At 40.1% G+C, this 23,167-nt stretch overlaps 1 protein-coding gene across 1 annotated transcript in view; it reads left to right on the forward strand.

The window, feature by feature from the left end:
• The window catches only part of SHROOM2 (shroom family member 2), a 125,745-nt gene that overhangs the window by 65,336 nt on the left and 37,242 nt on the right, over nucleotides 1–23,167 (forward strand). Inside the window, exons 3-5 of the mRNA XM_081946807.1 lie at nucleotides 11,818–11,949; nucleotides 13,172–15,821; nucleotides 22,195–22,295. Of these exons, the coding sequence (XP_081802933.1) occupies nucleotides 11,818–11,949; nucleotides 13,172–15,821; nucleotides 22,195–22,295 (2,883 nt within the window). The remainder of the gene's footprint in view (nucleotides 1–11,817; nucleotides 11,950–13,171; nucleotides 15,822–22,194; nucleotides 22,296–23,167) is intronic.

Here is a 23,167-nt window from a genome sequence, read left to right on the forward strand (position 1 = left end):
GGTCAAGATGAATCAGTACAAAATAAGCTTAATTTTGGATTCTCAGCTTTTGCCTTTTACGGTGTATGGGTATATTTTTCATCATAAATGTATATACATGGGTATTATATGAGAGAAAGACATTTTTATTCTAGAAAACAATCTGCTGGTGAGGATTATTGAATTATTTGTTTCATAGATTTCTCCCTTTACATTTCAGATGCTATTGTCTTCTGAAAGCAGTTTACAACAGTTAAAAGACAGGCTCTACTCCCTGGCATAGAGTGTAAAAAATTAAAACATATATACTATTTGTGGATTAACTGTTTGTTAATCTTTTGTTCATTTAAATCATGAAAAATAAATAAACATTTGATAAAGGTGATGCAGGGATATGGTTCCAGCAGATACAGGCTGAGTTGCCTAGGGATTGGACATGATATTTTGATTTAAGTAATTCTCTTTTCAGGTACTTATAGTGTCATGTTTTTCATAACTTTAGCAATTTATTGTAACAGTCTAATTGCAGGAAAATTAAGGTTTATTTTCACCTTTAAACTAGAGTTTATTTTACCCATTATTTAGGTGAGCATGGCTTTAGTGTCATATCTTCAGTTATGGTGACACATTATTAAGGAAGGAAAATAAAGAGCAAGACAGACTGTTTACACAATAATTAAGATACATTCATGCTGCATTGCAATAGAGTTATATAAAGTATTGATTCTAAATCAGTTTTACCATCCAAATTAAATAATACAGTGAACTCAGAGACATTTCTGTGGCTATATTTAAATTTCATTGAATAGTAGAGTGGTTCAAATCTTAAGATATATCCCATTAAGCTAATTGAATTATCTTCAGCCAATACTCTCAAATATTTAACAGAGCAATTACATGCATTAAATTCCTTAGTCACATACCCAGTATTTCCTTTTGAAATTTCCTGATACTAGTTGACATATAAGTACTCTGCAAAAGTTTTAGCAGGTGTGAAAAAATGCTGTAAACAAAGAATGCTTTCAGAAATATAAATAATGATTGTTTATTTTTGTCAAGTTTCAAAATGCAAAGTGAGCGAACAAAAGAAATATCTAAATCAAATCAATATTTGATGTGACCACCCTTTGCCTTCAAACCAGCATCAATTCTCATAGGTACACTTGCACAAAGTCAGGATTATAGTCAGGTGTATGATCAACCAATTATACCAAACAGGTGCTAATGAGCATCAATGTCACACGTAGGTTGAAACCCAGTCATGAACTGAAACAGAAACAGCTGTGTAGGAGGCGTAAAACTGGGTGAGGGACAGCCAAACTCTGCTACCAAGGTGAGATTGTGAAAGACAGTTTCATGTCATGGCAAGACTGAGCACAGCAACAAGACACAAGGTAGTTATACTGCATCAACAAGGTCTCTGCCAGACAAAGATTTCAAAGCAGACTGGGGTTTCAAGATGTGCTGTTCAAGCTCTTTTGAAGAAGCACAAACAAATGGGCAACATTGAGGATCGTAGACGCAGTGGTCGGCCATGGAAGCTTAGTGCAGCAAATGAAAGACACATCAAGCTTATTGCCCTTCAAAATCAGAAGATGTCCAGCAGTGCCATCAGCTCAGAACTGGCAGAAACCAGTGGGACCCAGGTACACCCATCTACTGTCCGGAGAAGTCTGGCCAGAAGTGGTCTTCTTGGAAGAGTTGCAGCCAAAAAGCCATACCTCTGATGTGGGAACAAGGCCAAGCGACTAAAGTATTCACGAAAACATAGGAACTGGGGTGCAGAAAAATGGCAGCAGGTGCTCTGGACCAATGACTCAAAATTTAAAATATTTGGCTGTAACAGAAGGCAGTATGTTCGTCGAAGGGCTGGAGAGCGGTACAATAATAAGTGTCTGCAGGCAACAGTGAAGCAAGCTGGAGGTTTGGGGCTGCATTTCTGCAAATGGAGTTAGAGATTTGGTTAGGATTAATTGTGTTCTCAATGCTGAGAAATACAGGCAGATACTTATCCATCATGCAATACCATCAGGGAGGCTTATGATTGGCCCCAAATTTATTCTGCAGCAGGACGGCGACCTCAAGCATGCAGCCAAAGACATTAAGAACTATCTTCAGCTTAAAGAAGAACAAGAAGTACTGGAAGTGATGGCATGGCTCCCACAGAGCCCTGATCTCAACATCATGGAGTGTGTCTGGGATTACATGAGGAGACAGAAGGATGTGAGAAAGCCTACATCCACAGAAGATCTGTGATTAGTTTTCCAAGATGTTTGGAACAACCTACCAGCCGAGTTCCTTCAAAAACTGTGTGCAAGAGTACCTAGACGAATTGCTGCTGTTTTGAAGGCAAAGGATGGTCACACCCAATATTGATTTGATTTAGATTTTTCTTATGTTTGCTCACTTTGCATTTTGAACATTGACAGAAATAAAGAATCATTATTTATATTTCTGAAAACATTCTTTGTTTACAGCATTTTTTCACACCTGCCTAAAACGTTTGCACAGTACTGTATATATTTAATGAAAAAAGCTACAGTAGATTAATTAAAAATAGAAATTTGCCAGTAGGAAGATTTTTACAAAGTATATACAGTATACCAAAACAATTAAGGAAATCTGTGCTTTATTAATATGGATTCATTCACTTTTCTATTTTCCCTCCATATGTAATTCCTATGCAGTAAATAAATGTGATGACTAGATAGCAAAACATTTGCATAGTACTGTTACTTTTCTGAAGTAATAATAAGCTATGCATGTCCTTCCTCCAAATAGGGCTAATGCCTTGTTTAATTTCTTATGAGCCAACTATGGGTTTTGCAGTCCTGTTGGGAACCATTGTTTCCTAGATGTTACCAGTATTTGTCTTTTAAATGTGAAAAGAAATAGTAATTATTCTAACAAATATTACAAATTATTTTTATGGAACTATTTTGAGGCCTCGGGAAAGAGCTGCCTTTTTATGACATCTGCCTAATGCTTTTTATAAACCTACTGAATCAACAGTACATACAAGAAATATTTCATGGTTAGTAACTATTGCTGCTGGTTTCCAAAATGTTAGATTTTGCTTTTTAAGTGCTTTTTTATGTTACAGATACTCCTCACTGATATAATTCTTCAACGATTTTTTCTTATACCTAATAGATATAATTTATATTTATTATTATTATTATTATTATTATTACTTGAACTTATTAGTCGCCCCCTCTCCCCACAGGGACTCGGGGCGACGTACAAAGGTATTATATAGCGTATAGAGGAGGTAAGAATAAATAAATAAGTTACAATACTTAAAAAGTTAAAACCCCAGTGAAATTAACCCTTAAAAACTAAAATTACAATTAAAAATGCCCTGGGCTGGGGAGGTTGTAGAGTTATGCCAGGTCAGCTAGTCGAAACAGGTAGGTTTTCAGCTTCATACGGAAGGAGCGAAGGTCGGTTGTAGTTCTGATGTCTGGGGGGAGGTCATTCCAAAGGGTGGGGCCCACTACAGAGAAGGCCCTACTTCTGGGCGCTGCCCTCATATTTACTTTGATGAGTACATAAAAATGCCAAACATTTGGATTCAAGTTTTGCAAATGGTGCTTCTTTCCATCTTTCATTATTTTTATTTTTTTAACATATTTTTCAACCTTCAATGTTTTATAGTAGATTGTTAAAATGTCAAAATTGCTTCCAAATGATATTAAATTGCAACTATAAGAACTTGGTTCTTTGCTTTTGGTGCCCTCTAGTGGATATTTTATTTATTTGATCCAACTGATTTAGATGCTGTTCTGCATTAGGGAATTAAATTTGGATTCAGCAGGGTATCCATTATTATTTAATGTACTTGTATAGGATTATGATTTTGATATATTATGATAAAAACATGTAAGCTTTAATGAAAATCTATTTTCATATTTCTCATGGTTCTAAATTTTTGCACAGTTAAGGATCTTACTTTGTGTGCTCATAACACACACACACACACACACACACCTCTGTCACATTAGTTCTTTTGGAATATTCCATTTATCAGTATAGAACAGCAATGGCGAACCTTTTTTAACTCGCGTGCCATAAGGGGGGGAGCGCAGAGGGGTTGTGCGCGGGATGCCGCACCCATAATAAAATGCCCGACACCCCCAGTGTGCACGCACGCATGAGAGGTGCCCCCCCATTTTTTGCATCCTTTTTTCGCCCTCCCCAGGCTCTAGAGGCTTTATAGAAGCCTGGGGAGGGCGAAAACAGCCTCCCCCACCCTCCCCAGAGGCACTCCGGAGGCTTCAGGGAGCTTCCCTGAAGCCTCCAGAGGACTAAAAACGACCTTACGAGTAAACCGGAAGTCCATGCCCAAATTTCCGGTTTGCTCATGGGGCCATTTTTTGCGCTCCGGAGGCTTTAGGGAAGCTCCTGAAGCCTCCGGGGAGGCAGGGGAGGCTCTTTTCACCCTCCCCAGGCTCCTATAAAGCCTTGGGAGCCTTGGGAGGACAAAAAATAGCTTTAAAAAAGGCTGAACTCATGCGCGCAGGCCACCTGACAGGGCAACATCTCGCGTGCCATAGGTTTGCCATCCTGGGTATAGAACCATAGCTGCCTCCCAGCAATTTGCCTCCTTGCAACAAACAGCAAACAGTACAGACAATATACACTGTTTGTAGTGTTACATTTCAGACTACACTTGTACAGATACTGTTAAATTTTTTGTGCTTTCTGGAAGTATAGTTATTCTCTGCTTTTTAAAAGAAGATACAATAGCACTGGGCCTCTTCAGATCAAACATTTATTTTAAAAAGCTTCTTCATTTTGTTAAGCTGTCTAGAACAATAATAAAGCAGTCTTTAAAAAATAAGTCTAATAATTTAAACATTGTATAGGCATTTATAGTTATTGACTTAACTTCTTGCAGCAAACAGCCTTATTAGCAGAAGAAAAATAAATCTGCCTCTGTCTCCCAGCAATTTGCCTCCTGGAGCAAACAGCAAGTTTCACTTTCAGTTTAAATGTCCTACCAATCATCAGCTGTTTCAGGCTGAAGTATTGCTATAGCCCCATGATGGCGAACCTATGGCACACATATCACAGGCGGCACGCGGAGCCCTTTTTGTTGGCACACAAGCAGTTGCCCAGCTCAGACCCACTGCGCATGCCCGCACCTCCCGCCAGCCAGATGATTTTTGGGTGTCTGGTGTCGGCAGGAGACACGTGTGAATGTCTGGTGAGTAGAGGGAGGTTGCAGGTACATGGGTGAGTAGAGGGAGGTTGCAGGTGGGGGGAGGGAGGAGAGCGCGCATTCAGGGGGGTGGGGGTGCGGCAGGGCTCTCCCCGCCCCATTTTTGGTGCTTCCCCACCCCACCCCCGGGCATGCGCAGGCGACCCTTGTTTTGGTTCTCGCAGACCTCCCTGTGAAGCCTCCTGACACCAAAGACGGGGATGGCTTTGGCTCTCTCCTAACGGGAGAAGTTCAGAGGGGAAAAAGAAAGTCCATGAAATTGCATTGGAAATAAGCTGTTTTTATGCTGAATTCACTTTAGTTTTTCATATTGTCTTTCTACTTGATGACACACAGGATGATGTAATTCTTAATGAGAAGGAAGAAGTGATGTCTTAGTCTGCTAGATACCTGATGAGTTCAAAAGAAATTCCCTGTAGTTTGTTTTCTAATGTTCCTGCTGTTCTCTTAACTTTGTGTGTTAGCTGTAATATTCCAGCTGTGTCCGGTAAAACTAAAACAAAGATTATATTATGAAAATACATTCCTAAATTCCCTGAAGTTGATCTGTCTCCTGCTGGCTTGATGTAAAGAAGGAAATTTTATTATTGCTGTTGGTTTTGTTTGTTTGTTTTTTGCTGAATTTCTTAGTGCCGTGAGGAATTAAAGCAAAGCAATAAGCTGAAGACATTTGCTAATTGTTATATGCTTTGTGATTTAAACACCTGTTACTTAAAACCTCACATCAATTTAAATGAGTATTAAATTTTAATAAAAAATTTGTTAAAATATTGAAACTAAGAAAATCATTAAACCATTGTGGAGTAGCTATTTTTTATTTTTATTAATTTTATAAGAATGCCCAGTTTTTAGCAACTCTTGTTGGTATAAAATCAATACTAAACTAAAAATCAATAAAATTAAATAATACATGTATACTGATTTAATAGCAATTATAATACATAGATCCTCTGGGATAGTATTATTTTATAAATAAAGCAATATCCCAAATTATAAATGTTAATTTCTAATGATGTCATAAATTCTTAATATTACTGAATGAAATATCAAGACACACTCTAAATCAGGGGTGTGAAACTCAAGGCCCGCAAGGTGATTAGATCCTGCCCACGGGGCTGCCCTGAAAGCAGTGAAGGGGCTGCACTGGAAGCAGTGAAGGGCCAGCCTTGGCCCAGTCCAACCCAACTGGGTGCCTATCTGCAACCTGCTGGTAGCCATCTGGGCCAGAACGTCACTGGCCTTAGATCTGTGGAGCAGCCCCAGCCCTGCCCCCTGGGTGCACGAACAGGAGGTGGTGAGCACGTGTGGGGCCTGGCATCCTTGGGACCATGTTGCCCCGCAGACTGACTATGGTATGAGCGCTTTACTTTTCAGCGAGGACTCCACTTGTGCATTCGCCAACTCCTGTGCACATGCCCAGGGGCCGGGGCCAAGGTGGTAGGGCAGCCCCGCAGGTCAGATCTGAGGTCGGGCACAGGAAACAACACCATCCATGGCCTGGATTCACTCTCACTCATGTTCACCGGCGTTACTGTTTGAGGGCAGGAATGAAGCCTTCAACCAGACATGTCAAACACAAGGCCAAGATTTGGCCTGCAAGGCTGCCCTGGAGTTAGTGATGGACTGACCACCCCTGCCAGCCACTCCTGGAGCACGCACAGGAGTCAGTGAGTGTACAGAGGCCAATGGTGTCCGGTAGCAGCCCGCCATCTGAGGGACTCCACAGCATGTGCAGCACAGGTGGGTCTGGGGTGCTGTGACCGCTAGGCTGGCCCTAAGCAGCAGGCAGAGGCACAAGGAAGGAGGCACATGATTGGGCCTGTTGGAAGTGCTGGGCAGCCACCAACCTGCCTGCATTCTCCAGATCCACTTCCTTTGCTTGCCCGTAGCCATCCCAACTGGATGGGGCAGGCGGCCAGGTGGCCCCCCAGCACATCTGGCAGGTTGGATTGCATGCCACCCCCCATGCCTCTATTTTTGCCTGTTGCCTGTGCTGCTGTCACAAAGTGAGAGGAGGCAGATGCAGGGCGGGGTGGAGCCGCCCAACTTCATTTTCTAACTCCACTGCACATGTGGACAAGTCTTACACCACCTGACCCACTTGCAAAGGCCCTGACAAACGGGAAAGGTGGGGAGTCCCCATCCCCAAGAGGCAGCTGGGAATCTGCAGCCCACGCAACACAGGTAGGTCCAAGCCCGTGACTGCCAGGCTGATGCTCCAAGAAGCAGGCGGAGGCATGCAATCTGGCCTGCCAGATGCGCCAGGTGGTCACACGGCCTGCCAGATGCACTGGACTGTTGTGCAGCTGCCTTGTCCATCTCAGCCATGGCGGCCGTGGGCAAAGACAGATTGTGGGGTTGCAGTGTAACAGTCCAGCCAGTCACCACCATGCTGCAGCCCCTGTGCAGTTGCCCCCTCCCTCAAGCTTCATCCTTCAGTGAGCCTGCTCCCTGCCCTTCCCATACCAGTGCCGCTGGAGGACGAGGTTTGAGGGAGGGAGCCGAGCAGGCAGAGGCTGCAGTGTGGTGGTGACTGGCTGGGCTTCCTTACCACAACCCCACAATCTGTCTTTGTCCACGACCGCCACAGTTGGGACGGACCAAGCTGCTATGCATCTGGCAGGCCGTGTGGCCACCTGGGGATCTGGCAGGCCTGATTGGGTTCCTTTGCATGCTGTTTGGAATGTCAGCCCGGCAGCCACAGGGCCTGGACCCATCTGCGCTTCCCAGGCTGCAGACTCTCAGCTACCTCTTGGGGATGGGGGCTCCTCACCTTCCCCACTTGCCCAGACCTTTGCGAGTGGACACACAACAGGCTTGCTGAAGAACCAGGTTTGATGGCGGTCCAGAGCGTGCAGGGGTCGCAGTGTGAAGATGGAGACCAGCTGGACTGCCTTGCGGCAACCCCTCTATCTTTGTTCCTCTTATGGATTAGGGCCCTGCATCCGCTCTGGTCCCTCCCCTTTTTGCCAGAGACTCCTCTATCCCCCCTAGCCCTGCTAGTTTCCCTACATGGCCCGACCCCTGACGTGAGTAGCATCAAGCTGGCCACACCCAATCTGCCCACACAAACACCCATTGGGCCGCAGCCACCTTGCCATGCCCATCCAGCCTGAGTTCAGCCACAATGCTGATGTGACCCTCAATGAAATTGAGTTTGACACTTCTGCTCTAAATGCTCGATATTTCTGTTGTTTTAAAGGCATATATTTAGCAATGAAACATTTCTTTGTTATGCAAATTGGTCCTAGGAAATAAATAAGGGTAAAGCTATGCAATCTGTACAAATCAATGATATACAGTAGGATTGCCCTTTGCTTCCCCAGCAAATAATGCACTCAGTAATCACACTCAGGTGCACCTTAGTCTTTCCACTGAAGTTAAAGTTAGGCAATACTACTCAAAAAAGTGGTCTATTCCTCAGTAGGGAAGTTTAATTCAATGATAACTTTACAGTTGCTATTCTGTAATTTTGCCTAATTTTGCATCATAAAACCATCTGTTACTGTCTTTTTTACTTATTTTCTAAAGTTATATTTATGTTCTAGTTCCTTGTCTTATTCATTTCATTGTACAATTTCCTTTCAACTTCAGTTTCATACCATAAATCACTTTAGCTTAGTTCAAAGATAGAGAGCAGGCTATATTTCTAAAATGCAATTTTTTTTTCATAGCAGTAATGTTACTGCTACCTAATTGTGGAGAGTTGTAGTTAAATAACACTTCCATTATATTTGTTTGCCATCCCATTTCTTAAAGAGGTGAGAACCACATAGAAAGATAAATTTGCATATCTCTCCCCCCCCCCAAATATGTATATGATTCTTTAGTGAAAATAATTTCATCAGAAGAGACTTGCTGCTTCAACTTTTCTTTTAGTTAAAGCTAAACCTTTTTTTAAAGGTTACTGCTTGCAGTTTCATTCCAATGGACATTTAAAGAAACTTGTCATTAAATAATGTACATGTTGGTTTAAGACATAAAACAACAATTTCCTTATCATAAAAACTCCTTCCTTGATGTTGTTCATTTAAATTAAATCTGATCCTGTGAACACAGCCATGAATATCCATTATGTCTTAACAGAAAAATAGACATAATATATCAAAAAGCTGTCAAGGTATTATATTGCCTTATAAATACATTGTGAGGTAAAGCCGTACATCTGTTGCTGGTTAACAAAGCAGCACTATGAGATTTAAGACACCAATAATACCTCGGTGAATATGCCCTTGATTTTATGCAAATTAAGAGTCTTAACAATGTAGGGATTAAATGTTCATTTTTAGATTGACTTTTGTTAAATGCATGCATTCACAGAATAGCATCTGTTGTGGAAAATATATTGTTTGAGGCTTCTGAATATGTTCAGGAATATTTATTAAGTAGAAAGATTATTTTTCTCTGGAAAACAATGTAAAGAGGGCTTTATAGATCAAACTGTAGTAGAGCATTCCCCGACATTTTTTTTAAAAAAAAACTTTATGTAAGAAAAACCCACAAAACCAATAGCTCACTGAAGATAATAATGAGATTGAAGATTATAATCATAAATCTAACCAGGTTATTGATGGCCTAACATGCACATTAGGACATACCGTAGATCTGGTGGTGTTTTTTTTTTAATCTTAGGGAAGTAATAACATGATCTGAACATGGAAGACATTACCACCCGTGCGTTATCATATGTTCAGGTGTCTATGAGTCACAAGCACTCTGTGGTTTCTTTTCAGCTTCTTTGTGTTACCCACCTCCCTAGTCATTAACACATCAACCTAGAGGAGACAGTGAATTTTAGTCGTGCCTTAGGCATGAAAGCCAGCTGGGTGACTTTGGGCTAATCTCTTTCTCAGCCCAACTTTCCTCACAGGGTTCTTGATGTGGGAAAATAGGAAGAAGAAGTATTAGGTATGTTCACCACCTTAAAATATTTATAAACATTTAGGAAAATAATAAAGGCAGGACAAAAATAATAAAATCTGTCCACAGTAACCAATGGACCTGAATCAGTTTAAGAGGAAGTTTGGGGTGTTTTCTAATGATTTGATAAGCTTTGCCTGTCTGGAAAGATTTGCATTCCACAGTTGTTTGTCAATTGCAGTCAATTTATAGCCTTACATGGGATTCAAGAGTTTAACCCAAATTCATCCAGAAATAAAATATTCTATAACTGGGCTACATCCCATACAAATAAAAAGCCAGTAGAATTATTGTGGTGTAGTACTTACTGTAGCTATAGAACAAGGGCTAAGAGAGACACGTTTTTAGTCTACTTTTATCCATAAAAATTCACATGATAAAGTCAGCCTACCCTACTTCACAAGGCTGCTTGATCTGAAGGTAAGATGAAAGGAGATTGCTATATAAGATACAATGACCTCCTGCGGGGGAGGGGTGAGTTATATGTTAAATAAATAATAAGCAAATGTAAAAGTTAACCTTTTGTAGGGGAATGTCTTCTTAATCATCCAGTTCATGGTTGCTTTTCCAAAGGGCAACTGGACTTTCTTTGTTTTTTTTTTTTGCTTCTGAAAAGCTTCTTGGATGAGAAGCGCAACCATTTCAAAAGAAAAAACGATAAAGTCCCTGTTGCCTTTTGAAAAAGCACCTTTGGGACTTTTGTAATAAAAGTCTGCATTTCCACCAATGCTCATGAAGAAATAACTCCTATGAATTTCCTTGTAAGTATATAATCATCTGAAGGAATTATACCGTAAATGTAAAACTTACTTATATTTACCTTTTTCATTAGGCAACCCAATTATGCATCACTTGATCGTGAAGTGATCAGCACAATAATTATTGCTAGATTGGTGGTATTAGATCTACTCAAACATTAGGCAGCTTCATGCAGGAAGTTACATAGGATTTGAGGGTCTTTAGGAAACAGGAATGTTATTCAGACTAACAGTACAGATTATTTTTTTCTCATGCACTTTGGGCTATAATCGCTATCCATTCCAGGTTAGGTAAAATTTTGAAGCAACTGGGCTTAACAAGACAGCCCCTCCTCCCCGCTCTGTAGAGCAGCAAAAGTCAAGACAGCATAAGAGGCTCCTTCATGCTTGTTGTTGTACATTTTTTGTACACCTGAAGAAGAAAGCTAAATGGGTTATAAAAGCAAAGAGATAAGTTTCTGGACTTTAGCTGTGGGATTCTGCAGTTGTAGAATGTGGGGTGAATTTTCTTTCAATGTGATGCTTGATTCTGTAAACAGCAGACATTTGCATCTGTGTCAAAGTTTAGCCTTTCCTATAGCTAACAAACCACACCTATTCTGAGATTCAAATAAAAGGAATGTCTTAGCTCTGATGAAGCTCAGAATACTTTTTTTGTACTTCTTTGCTTGTATACAAAGCTTAATTGTTTTGAATTTTATTTACCTGCTCTTAAAAAATGCTTCAGCTTGCTGTTACTGACTCATCATCCATTTGGAATGTCATTTAAAACAAAAGCTAGATTCTTCTAAGAGGTGATTTGTTAGAAAATTGAAAATGTTCTATAATTCAATCCTTATTATTGCATCTGTTAACTTAAGTAGGTCTTTGGTTGTTTTCCACATAGTGTGATTTCCATATGCAATAATTGTAGTTGCTTCACTTTTCTCATTCCAGAAAAAATGATCTAGCCTGCAGGCCTCATTCCTGGCATGCTACCAAATTCACTGAGAATCGACTTGAAACAACTGCGTCAAGACTCTCCTCCACCAATGTCTGTGCTTCGTGGCCCTCTCAGTATCATTCAAGGTGAGTTCCTGTTGAAAGTTACAGGCAGCAGGCTCAAAGGGTAAGAAAATAATTGCTTGTCTTATTTGATTCTTAACTTTAAACTGCCAGTAATGTACCGTGTTGTCTTGTTGGGCTTACGGTATGAAGCAAGTTCTATTATTTTTAAAAAACCAGTAAATTATATACCTGAGAAATTAATTCACAATTTTTTTTCATTATGAAGAATGAAAAATAATACCTGCGAGTTTTGATGGCCAGTGATTTTTTTTCTTCCCTACAACTAGTACCAGAATGTATAATCGTTTCAAATCTGAGCAGCTATTTGTACCAAATAACTTCCGCCAGTAGCATTTGATGGAAGAAATTGCTGTTCCAGGGTAGCTTCTTAAAATTATACATGTGTATTCTTCTCTGGCATCTTTTTAAAGAATAATTCTGTAATTGCTTTTCTATTTACTGTGTAATTTCCTTGATGAGAAATAGGTATTGCATACGATTGCCTTTTTAATAATTGAAACGTCCACAATAATAATTATTTCTGTGAAAATTCTTCCAGGATTTAAAAAAGAAGCACCTTAATTAAGATATTTTTTTTCAATCATTCATAATACTATGATTTAGTTACAACTAACACAAAAATCATTAATGTAAAATATTCAAATTTGTAATGAATTTAGAAACACAATTAACATTATTGACACTATAATGCTGGTTGGTTATATACTATTAAATAATATATTCTGTTTCCTAATTTATATTTTGAAAACTAAGGCTTCAATCATATAGCAGTTTAGCTAGAAATAAACTTCAAGGAATTCTGTAGGATTTTTTTAAAGTATATATCTATTTTTTTTACTGTTGTATTGCATCTTTTTCAGAAATACTATGAAAATCTTTTTGAATGAAACCAATTCACTTGGGGGTTCTGTCTGTGCTGATTTTGTAGTAGGACAGAAGTGAGAAAAAACTTTTAAAAACAAAATATTAGCTGACATACTAAGAACATATCAAAACATATCTCAAGACAGTGGTCAGTCATGCAGAGAGTTGATAGATATAATCATGGGCTTCTTGTAGTCTTCACTAAAGCTTTTTTCACACTTTGCAATTTTTTAAAAGTGGCAATATGGTTTTAATATGCAGTTTTAATAGATACAATATTGCTGTAGGTCATTGTAATGGTGGTTTTGTGTATGTGTGTACTATATTAATGGAGGTATGTTTATTTTATTTGTTGCAGTTCCTTTGATCTTTCAAATTCATGGAATCAGTCAAATCTACATCGTACCTCAGGCCAGTTTAGCTCTGTGGGGAGCATGGAAATCTGGGATCACACACCCCAAACATATCAGTATGGACAGATTTCCTCTGCAAAGTCCAATAGCAGCATTGATCATCTGGGGAATCCCAGCAAAAGAGATTCTGCATATGGTTCTTTTTCTACTAGCTCCAGTACACCTGATCACACATTGTCCAGTGTGGATGCTCTGTCAACAGAGAATGTGATGTATAAAGTGGGTCACTGGGAAACTCAAAAGCAAGGAAATAGCAAGACTGTTTCATTTCTGAGTGATAATGGAAGATTTGAAGAAAAAGTTAACTCCTTTGCAACTCCACCGCAATACGAAAACAACCTAAGTTCACGACTAGAAGACCATACTAATCCAGTATATTCTGGGGCTGGAAGATCTAATTTTGTACCTGTATGGTATGTCCCTGAAGGAAAAAAGTCTCCTTCCCCTCCACCTCCCCCACCCCCTCTCCGTAGTGATAGTTTTGCTGCTACCAAAAGTCATGACAGAGATCATGTACCTCCTCCATACTCAGATGGCATTCAGAGCCCCCAGCATTTTGAAGTCCAACATAGAACACCAATCAGAACTGACTGGAGTGCTGACACTGCTGAAGAACAAAAGCGAATGATCAGGTCAGTTGAGAAGGCCTCACACAGAAGACGAGGAAGCAGCCCAATACAAAGACCTGGTTTTATTCCAGATTATGATTTCTCTTCCCCAGGTGACAGGATGAACAATAATATGGAACATGCTAAGAGGCTGCATTCTTCTCTGTCTAGTACTGATGTTCGATTTGCCCAGTCCGTTCATGAGTCTCAGCACCATCAACATCAGCGTCAATATAGTGATGAATATAGTTTCTTTCACAATGCAAAAGCCTCTGCATCATCTAAAGAGCCAAAATGGCACTCTTCGTATAGTGACATTAGGGAAAGGCCTTCTGATAAACATAACTGTCATCTAAACCAAACCAGGATTCCTAGTAATACCACCACTGTAGTTTCTGACATGGGTTCTGAGGAAAACCCTGGACTAAATCATTATTACTGTGTAAAAGCAAGACAGCAGCCTGCTCAGTCTGCTCAGGGAACCTCAAAATCATTACAGTTTAAAAATGAACGTAGGAATTCTGGAACAGGAAATCTTGCTGCTTCTGTGTCAAGTGAGAATCCTGCCACAGCCATGAGCCAAAATCCTAAATATTCTCTACCTCAGCATCTTACTGAGTCTTCTCCGGATATATGTGAAAAGAGAGCTCATTGTGTAGTTAATAAAGGAGAAGATATTAAGGCTGTTGTACTGGAAGATTCTAGGAAGATAAATTACTCTGAGAAATCAGGTCAGAATAAGGCAGTTGAAGAAAATCTCAGTAGTCATGAATATAAGGATGGGCAGGAGTATTTTCAGGTGTCTGACACTAAAATAGCCCAAAAAGATTTCAAATGGAATCAGGAGAAGAATTATCATATTTCTCCCCAAAAGACCCCAATGTTGCATTCTTTAGCTCAGGAAGAGAAAAAGCAGGTTAATGTTGCTGCCGAAATTGGGATTAATAAACAGACAGGATTTGATGTTCACCTAAGCAAAAATGCACGAAGGAGTGATCGTTTTGCTACCACGCTGAGAAATGAAATTCAAATGAAGAGAGCAAAGCTCCAAAAAAGCAAAAGCACAGCAGCCTTAATAGAGCCAACTGAGGAAGAGGACTGTGCTGAGAACTGGAAGCATGATTCTCAAGAAAAGACAGCTTCTTTATCAGAAAGTTGTTATTCTCACATGTACAAAGATAATCTGAAAGAGGCCCAAGCCAGAGTTTTGAAGGCCACTTCTTTTCAGCGCCGAGACTTGGAGCCCAATTCTGCAGATTATCTTCCAGACCGAAAGATAAATATATATAATACGTCTCCATTGACTTTGGTTTCTGAAGATGAATTAGGTTTCCATGAACTTAGACAGTCTTCTAAAGAGGTATCACTGAGTAATGGTGCTCATCATCTTTCACGTATTGGTGCTAGGAAGAGATTTACTGCAGAACAAAAGTTAAAATCTTATTCCGAACCCGAGAAAATAAATGAAGTGGGTATATTGGATGGTAACTGCCAAACACACCATCGTCCAACTACATCAGAAGAAGCTTTGGAAACTTTTGCAGATAAGTGGAAGTTTTTTGAAGAGACTAGTAAGCCAGCCTGTCAAACATCTTCACAGAGACATGCATCCTACTTTCATTCAGAAGCAGGGTCTGCTACTCCTCGTAGAAATTCTAATGAAATTGAATCTGGAGAATCATGGTACAAAAAAAGAATGCGGTCAGCTTCTTTGGGAGTTGAGAATGTGCTTTGTGCTTCTGATAGATCTAGTGAAACTGTACGTTACAGTGGCCATATCACTAAATCAAGACAACCTCAGAGGTTAGAAACATTTGCAGAATACCAGGCTTCTTGGAAAGAGCAGAGAAAACCTATAGAAAGCTGTAGTTCTGGAAAGTATCATTCAGCTGATAATATCCTTGATGCTGGCTTTGAACAACTGGAGAAATCTCAGTATAAACATGAAAGGTCCAGGTCATCTCCTTCTACTGATTTTTACAAGCAGGTAAACACATTTTACTACATGTTAATTTACTTGAAAGCAATGAAAAATAAGTATGTATGTATGCGTGTGTGCGCGCACACATACATAACTGATACAATGATAAGAGGAAAGTTCTTAAGCAGGGGTATCCAAACTTGGGAACTTTAAGACTTGTGGACTTCAACTCCCAGAATTCCCCAGCCAGCTCTTAAAGTTCCCAAGTTTGGACACCCCTGTTCTTAAGCATATTGTTGTATACAAGATTTCATGCAACCCTGTTAAACTATGCACTTCAATTGGGTGGGTTGCTGCCGGTTTTACTACCGGTTCACACATGTGTGTGCGCATGCGCAGTCACTAAAAACCAAAATGGTGGCAGCCCAGCGGTGGCGAGGGAACCAGTTCGGGGACATGGCATGCCTGGGTCGCTACCGGTTCTGCGACTCAGGCCTGAATTCCACTACCGGCCCAACTGGGCCAAACCAGGAGCAACCCACCTCTGACTTCAATGAGTCCTTACATGAACAGAAAACTGATTCAACCTTTGCAGAAAAAAGCAAAAAAACGTTAAACATACTTTTCTGCAAATATGAATGCATACTTACTATAGTATTTGTTTAGTTGTATACAGAGTCCAATTTAAAAATTGAAAATATGACAGATTTTGAACCATAGACACCTTTTCAGTCGGTACTTTGTGATATCCTTTAGTAGTAATTAGAGCTTCCAAACAACTGTAGTCACCTTGGGGGGAGGGGTTGGACTGATTTTTCCCTATTTCTCTTGCAGAAGTCAGAAATTTTCTTAGGTTTCCTTGCCTGCCACTGCACATTTGAGATCTTCTCATATATGTTCAGTAAACTTATAGTCTGAAGATATTAGTCTGAAGAAAGAAAAGTCAAAAGACCTTTGATTTTTCTTTCATGTAATGCTTCATAGTTCTCTTCATGAACTATAATCTCTTTTCAGGTTTAATTACTTTTATTAACTGTTGTACATTAGTTTGAAAGCAAGAAAAATCTCCACTAGAATTGGAGATTCAAAGGTGGTTAGGTCTGCAAAACAGTATTCATAGATCACTTCAAATGACCTTCCAAAAATTTTAGCTGATATTTGTTCAGCCTCTGGTAAAACATTGCTTACTGAGCGTGAACAACAAAAATGTACACATGTAATGTTATCAGAAGGAAATATTTTCTATGGCTTTGTAATGATGTACTGTATTTGAAGAAAAAAAATACCTTGCCAACTGGTAAAAAAATGGAGAGTTCAGTTCAGTGGTAGGTTTCAATTTATTTTACTGCCGGTTCGCTTGCGTACACGCTCTCGCTTGTGCACACACACGACGCTTGTGCTCCCCCCGCCGCCACTACACTGTTCAGGCAAACCATCAGAAACCCTCCTCTGCTTTAGTTATACTTTGTGGTTGTATGAGAGACAATAGCACAGGAAATTCTGAATGGGAGAAAGGAAGAATGGATTTGGCTAAATACCAATAAAACCTGACCTTGTTTTAAAAGACCTTGAAGACCTGCTTCAGGGTAAAGTGAAGCCCCCCTTTGGGTTGCATAGATTCGTTTCATTTTATTCCTATCCAGATTTGTTTTCCTTGTGCTTTTGTTATGGTCATCCTTCTTATCTTTATTTCTCTTTTTTTCTGCTGTATTTTTCCTTATTTTTAATATTTCCATTTATTGCCACTCAGAATGGTTTAAAATTGGTCAACATACACATTTAAAAACAAAGAAGTAAATAATGTCCGGTCACTGAAGAAACTGAATCTGAAAAGAAAATGGATACTTCAGCAAGCTAATGATCCAAAACATAATTTTTTTCTCACATACCTGTTTAAAATGCCAACTACAAATATCCTGCATCAGATGCGGTTATCCCCACAGTCTCTGTTGTGTTGCTTTTTCTCTTAAATCAGGGGTGTCCAAACTTGGGAACTTTAAGACTTGTGGACTTCAACTTCCAGAATTCCCCAGCCAGCCATGCTGGCTGGGGAATTCTTGGAGTTAAAGTCCACAAGTCTTAAAGTTCCCAAGTTTGGACACCCCTGTCTTAAATATGTACTTAGCCTTTAGGATTCTACACCATTCATTTCTTCCATCCACTGTTATTTCTTTCATAATTCAGGCCAACGTCTAGCTTTGACACTGTCTATTAATTAAGAGGGGAGTATATTATTTTGTTGATTAAAAAAAAACATTGAAAATATTCAACCTGAAACATCTTTTAGATGTTGGGTTAATTGCTGAAGTCTCTGTATTCTACAAGGGATTCCAGCTCAGGGCCTTTGTCTTTGTCACCACTATACGAAAATAGGGAGGGGAATTTTCCCAACTCAGCTGTGGGGAGTTTTATGGATTATCTGAGAGTCATGTTGGGAGACAGAAGAAGTTAAATCTAATATAACTATAATGTTCCATTTAAAAATGCCATGTTTATATATTAGTATTCCCATTTAAAAACCCATTTGAAATAAGCATGGTATAGCACATTATTAAATACATGAACTCCTTATCTGATGACACATTAATATGTGTTCATATTGATGGGTGTGGATGTGGAATGGAGAATTAAAGATCAGATAACAATGAAGAAACAATTCTGTGTAAAGTTTAAGATAAGATAAATACATTATTTGCAACAGTTATTAGCCCTCTGGAACGGTAGCATTGTTGTGTAAATAAAAATTTAAAGCAAACTTATAATATATGAAGAAGTTGATGTCTACTGCAAAGTATTATAACTTGATCATGGGGGATATAATAAAAAAGTGTTTAGTAATTCCTTGGCATTTTGCTATTGTTTTAATACACCTGTAGATTCACACTGCAAAAATTGCTTTGCAATTTATCAATAAACAAGTGCGCGACCCCCCATTTTTACATGCTTTTTTCGCCCTCCCCAGGCTCCAGAGGCTTTATAGGAGCCTGGGGAGGGCGAAAAAAGCCTCCCCGCCCCCCGAAGGCCCTCCGGAGGCTTCAGGGATCGTCCAGAGGCTTCCCTGAAGCCTTCGGAATGCTTAAAATGACCTTCCGTGCAAACTGGAAGCTTGGAGGATCGTTTTGAGCGCTCTGAGGGCTTCAGGGACCATCCGGAGGCTTCCCTGAAGCCTTCGGAACACTCCCAAGGCATCAGGGAAGCCTCCGGACGATCCCTGAAGCCTTCGGAACGCTTAAAACGACCCTCTGAGCAAACCGGAAGTCACTCCGGAGAGCCTCCGGGGGGCGGGGGGCTCTTTTCGCCCCCCCCCGGCTCTTATAAAGCCTCTGGAGCCTGGGGAAGGCGAAAAATGGCTTTTAAATACGGTGAACTCAGCTGGCCAGCGCGCACATGCGTGCATTGACAAATGACTCTGCGTACCACCTGTGGCACGCGTGCCATAGCTTCGCCATCACTGCCTTAGATCCTGTCAAGGTATTGAAGCTATATTTTAGATCGTGACTGTAGAGCAGGGGTATTCAACCTTGGCAACTTTAAGACTTCTGGACTTCAACTCCCATGCTGGTTGAGGAATTCTGAGAGTTGAAATCCACAATTCTTAAAGTTGCCGAAGTTTCTCTAGAGCAGGGGTGTCAAACTCAATTTCATTGAGGGCCACATCAGGATTGTGGTTGGCTTCAGGGTGGCTGGGGGGGCATGGCTGTGGTGGGCATGGCCAGCTCTCACTGCTGCTGTGTTCGCTCTCCTTGGCAAGGTTGCTCATGGTGTGTGCGAGAGGGCAAAGTGTGTGGGTCAGAAGGAGGCCCACTCCCTCTCCTTGTGAGGAGACCCGGCTTTGTAACCAAAGTATCCTCAGTGATAGGATGGGAGACCATAAGGAGAGGTCAGGAGAAGGGGACAAGGGTATAGCAAAAGGCAGCAGGGCTGCTGGTTGCCAAGTGCTAAGGCAGGATTTACTTCAGATACTCACTCCCTCATTATAATCTCCTTCCTTCCTTTTTCCCTTTTTTTCTTTTTTCTTCATTCTCCTTTCTCCTTCCTTCCCCTCTTTCCTTCTTTTTCTTTGTCTTTTCTGTCCCTTCTGGATGCCCAAAGGTAAACATTTCTCGATGCCTCCTGCCTGTAGTTTGTGGCCACTTATAAGACTGAGAACAAACCAGGCTCAGTTTATCCCATGCTTGCTTTTCGTGGGGCGTCCGCAAACAACAGAACAGCAAAACTGTCAAAATGATGGATGTGATAGTTGATCAGAGCTCCTCTGATTTTTATGTGCAACAGCTTTAGCATTTACAAATAGAGATAAGTTATTTGCTTTCCTATAATCCTTAAAAAAGGCTCTTCTGTAGGGACCCTGTCATGGTCTAATTCAGACTTGAAATATAGCAAAGGAAAATATTTTTCCCCACTTGCTTTGAAATAGCTGTTTGCAACACACAAGAGGATATTTTCCTAAGAGTTCACAATTAAAGAATAGCAATGTATCCATGAGGTATCTCAGGGTGGGAAAGGCCATGGGGGAGGGGGAGACTAGTGATAGAACAGGCCCTCAAGCCTCCCCAGCCTACTAAGCTACCTCATGTTTCTCCCTCCGTTCTTGCCACAAGGACTCACCTTGCAAATATCTGTCTCCCCTCTGCTGCTGTTTCTTTGCCTCTGAGGAAGGGAGAGGAGAGGAAAGTTGGATTGGAAATGCTTTTCGTGCCGAGAATGGACACTCCTGGGTGCTATAATATCACACAGGTTGAGGCACCCATCATCTTCACGGACCATAAAACTTTTATTCTCGGTGCAAAAAGTGTTTGCTGGTCTCCTGCTCATAACAATGAGAAGGAGAATGGCAAGGATTTGCTCCAGCCAGCTGGACAGGCAGGGAGCAGGTCAGGCGGGACTGGCTGGTTGAGGAGGGGGGAATCATGGTGGCTCCTGCCACCCCCACCGCTGTCAGCAGCTTGGGTGTCTTGGCTGAAGCATGGATTTTACGCTCACTCTCATACACACATACACACACAAACAGAATTTGGAGAGCCTCCCTCCCTCTCTGTCTCTCTCTCTTTCTCTGTCTTTCTCCCTCTCTCTGTCTCTCCCCCCCCTCTCTCCGTCCTTCACCCACCATCATCTCACTTTGTGGCCGCTGCAACAGTGTGTTGCTAAGCCTCCTGCTAGTTAACAGCGGGGAGCAAGGAGAAGTGGAGAAGAACGAAGAAGAATGAAGCGAGGCCGGGGGGATGGAGGATGAAAAATGGCAGGGAGTGCAGAGCTGCCTCACCTGCCCCAGCTTACCTGAGGGCCCACTAGCCAGGCCAAACCCCCACCCCTACTCAGGTCAGCGGCATCCCTTCACTAACCTGCTTTCAATCCCCATTCTCCGTTGCCCTGTGCAGAGCAATTAAAGTAGTCTGTTGGACTAAAGTAAAAAAAAAATAGTTCAGACCTTCCAACTCCTCACAGGAAAAAAAAGATCTCACGAGGTTGGAAAGTCTGAACTATTTTTTTTACCATAGTCTCACAAACTACTTTAGTTGCCCTACATACAGCAATGGAGAAGTGGACCTGCGCGCACACTAGGATGGTGTGGGCTAGGCCAAAGTGACGCGGGCCAGATCCTTACAGTTTCCAAGATGGCCATGTGGGCTGGATCTGGCCTCATTGTGGGCTGTATTCCGCCCGCGGGCCTTGAGTTTGACACCCCTGCTCTAGAGATTATATCAACCATCTTCAGCCTAATGCTTCCAGATGTATTAACATTTCAACTTTCATAATCCTCAGCTACTCTTTATGCTGTCTGAGAAAATATGGAACTTGAAATTGAAAACATCTGGAGAGAAAAGAATTCATTGGATTAGATAGATAGATAGATAGATAGATAGATAGATAGATAGATAGATAGATAGATGATAGATAGATAGATAGATGATAGATAGATAGATAGATAGATAGATAGATAGATAGATAGATGATTGATTGATAGATAGATAGATGATAGATAGATAGATAGATAGATTGATAGATTGATAGATTGATAGATTGATAGATAGATGATAGATAAGATAAGATAGATAAGATAGATAGATAATTTCACAGGTATAAATAATTATTTTAAAAGCTTCACTTTTTTGTAAAAAAAATCTTGTTTATGTTGCAGGCCAAATACATTTGAGCACCATAATAATTAGTTTTTCAGTGTCCTCATTTAAGTTTTTTCCCAAACAGAATTACAAATGATTATAGTTTCTTCCTTTTAACTGGTCAGATGAATTAGTATCTTGAATGAAAAGTTTGTGAAACTAAGATGTTACATTTGGTTTAAGCTAAATCAGCAGTAGGCGGGATACTTTGTGGACTTCAGGCAAATCCACAAATGAAGGGGTGTGTAATAATATGTTTAAGGAAACTGAAACTTGATGATTTGTTGCTTTACTGTATTATAAAACTGTGTTTTCAGGGAACATCAACAGAAGTAAAGAGGCAAAGTGAAAAATCCAGGAAAGATGAAGAGCTTATTTCCTCTGTTGCAAAATCAGATGAAAGCAGCCGCAATTTGAGGTAAACAAGGGGATTTTGCTTCAAGTCTTAATAGCATATATTGCAGAAAATGCTTAGTCAGATATTTTCCCGGAAGAACAGAAGCTGTTGAATCTATTTTTAATATTCCTCATTTTGTAAAACGTGTGTTTCTAAAAGAAGATAAATGTTGAAAATTAAGTACATAGATTCTATTTTGATGCTATAGAAATATTTAAATAATTGTGTTGTTACTAATAGAGGAAATATTTAAAGTATTGATAGCTTAAATAAGCAAATTGTTTTTCTTACCAAAATTAAGCTGAATAATTTCTCTCAAAAATAATCACTCTCAAATCTAATTTTATGGAGAATTTAAGCACATATTGGAAATCAGTGGCACTTGAAAGTATTTTCTGAGGAGCCCCGTTTTATGCAGTGGTGTATTTCAAAGTTGTTATTCCTGTTGCTTGGTTTGAAAGCTATTTTAAACCAGAGAATTGTGTTTGTGTTTGAATAATATGTTAAATTTCTGCTGTCTAAAAACCAAAATTAAACTTTCAATCTTCTCCTTGCCAGAGAAGGGGGAAAAAAAATAGGGTTGCACAAAGCAACATGACTGAGATTTATTCAGCCAAATGAAGCTTCTGTGTCTTTGCCACCAAGTATTCTGTGTTTATATGTACGGTGCTAGCATGCATGTCACTGTATATCAGATTGCTTTTATAAAGCTTAATAATCAAAGTTGACAAACAAGATAACAAATATTGAAAGATTCCGAGAATGGATAGCCAAATTATTAGGAGGAAAAATATATAATTGAAGGTTCCACTGTATTACAATAAATATACAACTGCATGGATGAACGTAGGGTAGGATCTCACTGGCATCTCTTTTATATGTAATAATGTTTT

This window comes from Natrix helvetica, assembly GCF_964273705.1.
Source record: "Natrix helvetica genome assembly, chromosome: 3".
NCBI lineage: Eukaryota > Metazoa > Chordata > Lepidosauria > Squamata > Natricidae > Natrix > Natrix helvetica.